This window comes from Priapulus caudatus, unplaced genomic scaffold (assembly GCF_000485595.1).
Source record: "Priapulus caudatus unplaced genomic scaffold, Priapulus_caudatus-5.0.1 Scaffold597, whole genome shotgun sequence".
Classification (NCBI taxonomy): Eukaryota; Metazoa; Priapulida; class Priapulimorpha; order Priapulimorphida; family Priapulidae; genus Priapulus; species Priapulus caudatus.
The window spans coordinates 48,576-57,293 of NW_014577658.1; the positions used below are offsets into that span (position 1 = coordinate 48,576).

The 8,718-nt window shown below is 41.1% G+C and overlaps 1 protein-coding gene across 1 annotated transcript in view; it reads left to right on the forward strand.

The window, feature by feature from the left end:
- The first annotated feature begins 734 nt into the window (after window positions 1–734).
- The window catches only part of LOC106811978 (condensin complex subunit 1-like), a 32,448-nt gene continuing 24,464 nt past the window's right edge, over window positions 735–8,718 (forward strand). Inside the window, exons 1-10 of the mRNA XM_014815723.1 lie at window positions 735–903; window positions 4,258–4,435; window positions 5,038–5,113; window positions 5,302–5,360; window positions 5,925–6,094; window positions 6,517–6,665; window positions 6,934–7,061; window positions 7,443–7,566; window positions 7,892–8,039; window positions 8,400–8,522. Coding sequence (XP_014671209.1) covers window positions 4,318–4,435; window positions 5,038–5,113; window positions 5,302–5,360; window positions 5,925–6,094; window positions 6,517–6,665; window positions 6,934–7,061; window positions 7,443–7,566; window positions 7,892–8,039; window positions 8,400–8,522 — 1,095 coding nt within the window. The 5' untranslated portion in view covers window positions 735–903; window positions 4,258–4,317. The remainder of the gene's footprint in view (window positions 904–4,257; window positions 4,436–5,037; window positions 5,114–5,301; window positions 5,361–5,924; window positions 6,095–6,516; window positions 6,666–6,933; window positions 7,062–7,442; window positions 7,567–7,891; window positions 8,040–8,399; window positions 8,523–8,718) is intronic.

An 8,718-nucleotide genomic window follows, 5' to 3' on the forward strand; every position in this document is an offset into this window, starting at 1 on the left:
GCAGGCACACGTTAAACTGCGCATGTGCGCATATGACGTCAATGTTGATAAACATGAAAACAACGTCATGTAGTAGTATATATGCGTGTATACATAAACTTTATGTGATTTCAGATCATTATATGCTCGGGATTGCAATAATTGTAAATCCGGCCTGTGCATAACGAAAATGTGTGCTTGAAAAAAATAATGATCGAAAAAATTATTGGTCCGGCCATGGCCGGACTGGCCAGACCGGCTCCGCCGGTCATGTTTGTGCACCGTTCTGCGCAGCAAGTCGTTGGCATTTCGATGCTTTTGCCTACGGAAATATGGCGGCGCCAATTACGCCAAAAGTCACGTGATGTTCTATGGCAGAGCATATAAATCAGCTGTCAGTGTTATGTGTTATAAATAATTTATTTATATAAATCACCTATCACCTATAGTTATTTGTGTGCTCTGGTTATAGTATTAACTTGGTATTATACATGGTGTGGTTGTTTTCAGTCTATAAGTATAAGTACAACTACTAGTATACGTTGAACTAGAGTCCCTTTATATAGAGTCCCTGTACATAGGGACCCTACGTTGAACCTGAGCGTTGAACTACCGCGAAGCCAAACTGCATGCAGCGTCCCCTTCGAGGATACCAAGAGCGAGAGCGCCATCTGTCGTGGAGTTTGCCGCGAAACTAACGAATTGGTCACTTGTTTAAAATATCGCGCGGTATTATTATCAGCCACCTTGCCGCCGAAATTGAAACTTTCGCAGTTTTGTTGACTTTGTGAAAATATTCATCCAGTAGTTGGTAGTCGGGTTACATATTATGTGGTTGTTTGTTATATGTATATATATGTATATACAAAACAACAACCCTTAACAAGCACTTAAATTTGCATCTGCGTAACCGTGTAACTCGGGGTAAGTGTGTATAACCGTAATCACTAATCTCTTTACTCAGGCCTAGGCTAGCTCTAGTACTATAGCGCGCGTACATTGACTTCCGCAGGCGAGACGCGCCTGCGGCAGTCAATGTACGCGGGCTATAGTACTAGAGCTAGGCCTAGGCCTACTCCTTATCCTAGTCCGTGGAGTGTTACTAGTACTACTACTAGTAGTACTAGTAGTAGTACTAGTAGTAGTACTACTAGTACTAGTCTATCTACTTACCTTTAACCTTAGCACTTTGGAGTTGGTACTATCTTTCCCAGGCTCTACGACTGTTTCGCGTCGTAAAACTTCTTGCCACGCAGTGAGAAGCAAGAAGGTAACTTGTGCCGTGGCCCACACAGCAATTACAATGCTGACAGTGACAGTGCTCTCGTAAAGTATATTTTTACATCGACAATCACTGAGATTGAGAACAACAGATACTGGACACAACCAGGGCTCGAATTAACCGACGGCAATTGCCGTCGGTGCCCCTATCAATTGCCGTACTGCCCCTGAAAATCCAACTCGACCGACGGCAGTCACCTGCCTTGCCCTTTTGTGTAATTGCCGTCGGTGCCCTTTAATCTATTGCCCTAGTTTCGTTTTTAGTCGAATCAACATAACACGTGCGCATGCGTGCTGTAGTTGCAATGATGAGCTTAAAACCGATAATTGCAGGAGGGAACAATAACAGCATTGGATAATTATTCACTCCTGATAGCGGGCATATAAAATTTATTGTTACTGTACTTCCATTAGCAGAGGGGGGTACAAGGGTCGGCGTTACGGTGTAAGCTTACATGGGGGCATATTGTTTTGTACATTAAAAGCAAGACGATGTTGATGTACTAATTTGTTATGAGTTTTCCTTTATTTTACAAAAGTGCCTTGGTGCCCTTCTCAAATTTTGAAAGTTGCCTTGGTGCCTTTTAAAATTGCCTCTGTGCCCTTCCATTTTAGAGAAAATTCAAGGCGATTTCTCACGTGCCCTAAAAAAATTGCCTTGCCCTTCTCGCCGCTTAATTCGAGCCCTGGACACAACAGAGGCTGAGACAGAGGGTCTATGTCCCCCAGGGTACTGCCAGAACGTACCCTGGGTACGGTCTGGTATACCAGAACGTACCCTGGTACTATCTTATATGCTGGACCGTACCTTGCCTACTCCACTAACGAGTCTAGGGAGTCGCCTACTCCCTAACCCTAACTCTAACCATATCAGATAGTTACCAGCGTACGTTCCGGTATACCGGACCGTACCCAGGGTATGTTCCGGCAGTACCCTGGGCGACATAGATCCTATGAGCGATACTGAGAGCAACAGATAAAAGCACTAATTTTGCTAGGATTTATTTTGTAGCATCTTAATTTGCTACGAAAAGCGACCTCGATAATAACTTGTGACTGCCTTAGTTACTATATTGGCTACTGGAGACTCTAGTTATAACCCGTGACGTCTAACCAATGTCAATGCTATGCTATAATAATCGTATATAATATAGCCTATACTATGTGATGCTATGGCGGCGCACCAATTGATGCGTGTCTCTGGTAACAGTGACACTCCTACTCGCTATCAATGGTGTAGCCAGGATTTTTTAACAGCGGGGGCCAAAAACAGCGAACTGCGCAAAATAGTAGATGATTTAATATTTTAATGGGTTCTCCGCTATACCCTCTCCACACGCTATTCTCCCCCGCCTCTCAGCTCTGCAATCTTTGTTTTGGGCGCCATGTAAAAAGGCGACATTTGTGTTCGTTGTTCTCTGCTCCCTAGATATGTAGCTGTTCAGTAGCAGATCCAGGATAATGAGGAGGGGGGGTGAAACACTGGCGGGGGGTATGGGGGTCCTCCCCCCAAAAATTTTGAAAATTTAGATTGCAGGAGATGGTATTTGAGGCATGTACAGCCTTCATTCGGACTACGACAATTCTCTTTTTAGTAGAACAATTCTTAATTTTTTAATTTTTGGATTAACCATGGCCCCCTTTGCCCCCTCCCCCTAACTACGCCAATGCTCACTATATATATATATATATATAATATTAAGGAATTTGCATATCGCAACTTCACGTGTGCGGTAACCTCATTACGTGACAAGATTATTGCTTTAGCTTTAGCCTATCAAATAGCTGTGCAACACACTTGAAATAACAGAAGCAGTTAGCTGTTTACTCCGAAAAACTGTTTCTTTACTTTCACTTGAACTTTAAATGTTTGATGAATTAACAAGCACTGGCATAAACTGAATCTTATTGTTGTGATTAAAATTATGTCCGGATATAAACAATGTATTATGGTAGCCGAAAATGCCCACAACATGCCATGTTTTTTTTAATGCGAAATTGGTTATCAGGGTTCTCCCCAGGATGAAATTCAAACAGGGGGGAGGGGAGGGGGGAGGGGGAAACTAGGGGGGGGTGTATTTTTACCGTACGACTAATTAATGCGTAAAATCGCCACCACACCATAGACGGTATTTGGGGTTCTTGTATATATAAGATAGCCGAGTGGTTAACTGTGCATTGTCAGGTTAACTTGTGTACTGTCTGCAGTGCATGCGTGGTACGGTAAAAATACACGCGTCGGGTGTCCTTGTCGAACGGCAATTCTTGACGGTCGATTCCCGCGCTGGCAAACTTTTATTGTGGTGGAATTTAAACGGGGCGCAGGTAATTCAAACGGGGCGCAACGATTCAAACAGGGGGGAGTTTTCCCAAACGGGGCGCAACGATTCAAACAGGGGGGAGTTTTCCCAAACGGGGCGCGCGCGCCCCGTTTGCGCAACGTAGGGAGAACCCTGGGTTTATGAGTCACAACGTCACACCACAGCTCGTTGAATGCTTCAAGAAACGGCTGACACTGGAGGGAGGTGTCCATACTAACTATACTTGCCAACTGCTGCTGACTGCATAATCTGAGCATAGTGAGGCCACAATAAAAATATAGTTTGTTTGCTCTCACCCGACCGATCGCCAAAAAAGGGGTCGCTCGAAAAATTGTATTGATTTTTTCTTTCTTTTTTTTAACAAATTGTATCACTGTACATTATTTAAATCTGTAGGCAATCCATTATATGTACCAAGCAAAACAAACATCCAACATAAAAGGTATCTCCACACAAGCACCCCCGAGCATGTAGACACCATGCTGAATTTGTAAGAAGACCCCCCCCCCCTCAAAAAAAGCCAACCTACCTATCCAAACTTTTCAGCCTGGGTTGGGTGAGCGCAAACAAATATCTTTTTAATTGTGGTCCCAGCTATGAAAATGTGTGTGGTCGTGCATAGTAATTTATGTCGCATTTACAAATCTACACATGATTGTTTTGTCTTCTGTTTCAGAATAAACAAGTTTGTTTAAACTAAATGTCGAGGTAGAAACGTGGTTAGCAAGCGTTTAGGATGGCAGATCAGGATTTTTTAATTCCAATATCCAAGGAAGACCTTACAGTAGATGATACTCCTGGTCAGTATGTCGCAGAAGTATTGCCAATTCGGCAACTGCCGTATAAAGTTCGAGGTACTTTTTATTTTATACTTTATACATATCTGTGCTCATTTTAAATTATCGTCTGGTACATTATGTGTTTCAACATTTTTCTGTTGTCCTCTATCTACTCGAAATAAGATAGACTATATATATACGTACACACATACTGGTGTGTGATGTACAGCCTAACAATTGCGAAACGTGATGGGGGAAAGCGCATTTGTAAGCCAAAATCGAGATGAGACGGGATACTAGAGAAGCGTTGCCGAAAGGAGGTATTGATCCGAAGCGCTAAGCGCAGATCTTGAGCGCAGTTCCGCTGCAAGGCGCACGCGACCGCGGGAACGTCCTACGACAGTATGCAGCGCTGGCAGCTATGGATCCGTGCGCCGAATGCATTGGCCGGCGCACGGATCCATAGCTGCCAGCGAACAGTCCGCAATTTTAGTGGGGGACACAGAGGGTAGACATTTGGGACGTGAACAGTAATAATCATCACCACTGTGTGTAGTAATGTTCGTTTAAACGTTAAGTTGATCGTGAATTTGAATCCCATCATCAAGTTGTTGGTTGTGTGGTGGTGGGCGTCTCTTGAATGAAGTTTATTTAGCTGAGTCCTGTTTTTTTTCCAGAATTAGAGAAAGATGTCAAATCGAAAGATGCACTGCTAATTTTAGGCCACTTTGACACTGTCTACAGTCTTCTGTGGTATGTGTAATGAACATGCTAGCCATACATTTGAAATATAATGAGTAACTAGTGACATATGCGAAATTAAAATGTGGGTGTAATCATTCAAATGAGACGAAAAATGATATAGGATATTTTGAATCTTGCATAACTTACTCTATTGCTCATTCTATGGCTTCATTTATCAAAATTTGTTTATATTGCAGTCATTTTAGGTCTGCTGGACAGGAAGTAAAGAATAGTGTTTGGGATCTAATGCTAAAAGGTGATCAGAACTACATTCAACCAAAGGCACAATCGTGTAGTGTGGAATACATGAACTGTGATCATTTTTTCTGAAAGTGGTATTTAAATTGACTACGTTACGAATTTTCTATGGTAAAATTTTGAAAAAGAGAAACTAACGGGACTAAGTGTATCGTCAAATTCTTACCTGATAAGATTGTTTCTCAACTAGTTAAAAATCCAGAAAACCTGGACGATTTGATATTGTGTTCCTGACATTAATTGCTTGCTATGGGCTATGTATGAGTCACGAGTGTATGTTAACATCGAACAATATAGTAAAATAGGAAGTATAATGCAGCAATTTAACCATAAAAAGTGAACAGAATTACTTATATTTTGTGAAAAAGTGGAAATATTTTTTAAATTTTTACTATGTACGGTGACGTAATCACTTTAAAACACAAGTTCATGTACAAAAACTATACGTAGTTGTACAAATTCGAGTTGAAAACGTGCATGGTAATCATTGGTATTATTTATATTTCTTTACTTTTATTATGCGAACCAACAGCATAATATGAGAAATGTTATCTCTTTTCAGTATTGGAGGAGCAATGCCAAGTACTTCCTACTGTTCTTGTGGATCATGCCTCGGACAAACGAATATGTAAGCAGCACCTGAACAGTTTGAAAATGATCTGCTACCTAGTGTGCCAGCTAATGCAGTCATTCCAAGCAGAGGCCAGTCAGCCCAGTACTGTTCCGAAGAAGGTACGCATTCATGTGTTGTTTATTTTATTATTTATGCTAACATTATTTGTTAATTTAGTTTGTTAGTACGCATTTACGTAGTTGTATGAGTACCTGAAATGTGCCATACGTAACACTGGTTGTACTTTGAGCTTTTTGCGATGAATGTAATTATTTTCCGTACTGTGTCATGGATTAAGCAGCTATGCATTTAGGTGTTCTAATACAATATCTACATCTGCTATCTATCAATTCAAAAAAGTTGTTTTATTGCTGGACAAGCTTGTTTTCTGTTTCTGTGTATTGGCACTTATCTGGAAACAATCCTCAAAAACACGCATCCACATATTGCACTGCACACTATCAAAGAATCGATGTTATCAGCAAAAGTCATGCGTACAAGTTTGTCAGGTAAGATAAATTTAAATTGTTTACTCCTGCAGAAAGGAAAACCACAGAAAAAGGCTGACCGGAAGAATGACTGGGACTGGGATGGGGAACGTGATCATGCCGTGCTTGTGCTCTGCCAACTCGTTAAGCTAAATTTGGCGAAGCTTTGGGATCCACCGGTTATGGAGGATGACTTTGTAAGGTGTGTGTGCAAGGAAAGATCATCTCGCACGTCTTTCGAGTAAATGTGCAGCTTTTTCTTACACGTCAGTGCTAAGCAGCTACTACTCTATCAGAGTACCAGCACAATTTCAGCGCACGAAAGTTAAATTTGTTCGTTAAATATTTGATGAAGCATGGAAAGTATTGTATTGTATTGTATTGTTGGCTTGTTGCATTGTATGACATTGTACTGTATTGAATTCAATGAATTGTATAACACTGTATTGTATTGTACGTTTGTCTTACAGCTTGATCACATCAACTTGCTACAAGCTGTTGGAGAATGCTGATATAGTGCATCAGCGGAACAAGGAAACCCGTATCACCATATTCCACATCATGGCCATTATGGCCAAGAAATATAACAATGACCTCAGTAAGTCGGTAATTTTTAACTGAAACTTAACCATTAAAGTCCAGAAAGTTTTAGATATGCCATAGTGGCAGGTGTAAATCTTGTGTTTATGGTAGCGTACCATGTTATCAGGAGGGAATAAAAGCAAATTGTTTTTATTCTCTCCTGAACTTATAACGTTGCGTAGTTGTCTACTTTGAAAAAAAAAATCTATATTTTGTGCACGATTTTTATCGCCGATATTATTAATATAATTTCGATATAATAATCTCCAACAAAAGTTGTATAATGCGTCATAATTATATTGTAGTGTAATGATAGATACCCATAGTAAGTTGAAAGCAATCACTATCATATAATTTGTAATCCTGTCAACTGACATGTATATTTATTCTTGTTTAGGTGCAAGTCTGAAGATCATCCAGATGTTGCAGCATTTTGAACATCTGGGTGTGCCGCTAGCCCATGCTGTCGAGATATTTGTCAAGGAGTATGGTTTAAAGGACACAGTAAACGAAATTATGAGGTGACGTTGGCTAAATAAAATGCTTTAAGGCTTGCTCACATCCCCATTGATGGCTCGACCGCGTACTGTATGGTAGCATCGTTAATTTTTTGTCAGTGAAACGTCAGTTCGTCAGTCAAGCATGAACGTGTGTGTGTGTGTGTGTGTGTGTGTGTGCGCGTGTGTGTGTGTGTGTGTGTGTGTGTGTGCATTTGTCACCGTATACTGGTCACTTGACGTCACTATAGAGGTGTTTACTCCACAAGGAAATCCGTAGTGAAAACTTGAGGGACGAGGAACTTTTCTGTGATACACACGCCTGACGCGCTATATCTCGTACGTTCAGAGAAATAGGCAGAATGGATCCAAAAGAGCTTGCGAGAGACAACTCGGCAACGAGATCGTATGCAGTGTTCATGGTGGAGCTAGCTGGAAGGGTGCCCGATGCTGTGCTGCCATGCATAAGTGTCCTACTTTGTCACCTAGATGAAGAGGTACGTGCAGAAGACTGATGTGTATGAAGTGCTAACATCTGGCTAATGAGATGTTAATAATGCCCGCCACAACTCCGATTCTGCTTTGATCATACGTTGCTTTTAGTAAAAGAATGCAGATGTGGGTGAAAGAAATTGTTAAATCTATTGTCTATACAAATAGCACATTGTGTTTTGAACAGTGATATCACTTTTCCTCACTAAGACCCCCGTTTTCATTCAGAAGCCCATATTTCTAAAATGTCGCTCGTAATTATATGTAAAGAATTTGTGATTGGCTATCGATCCACCACGCCTATGAGTTCCGCGCGCCACGTTTCTGTGATGCACGCGTTCAAGTTTTTTTCGTTGTTCTTGCAGTCATACAGCATGCGAAATGCTGTGCTAGGAGTCATGGGTGAACTATTGCTACACATGCTTACAGCCGAACAGCAAGACAACAAACTGAAATCAACCAGGGATCAGTTTTTGGATAGACTCGAAGTGAGTGTGGCAGATACATATCGAGATGCATTTACCAATTAATTTTATTGCAAGTTCCTGTCAAGGATATGTATGTAATTGTAGCGCATAGTAAACCAACTCTACCACTACCTGTTATTATGTATTATTGCAAGTTCCTGTCAAGGATATGTATGTAATTGTAGCGCATAGTAAACCAACTCTACCACTACCTGTT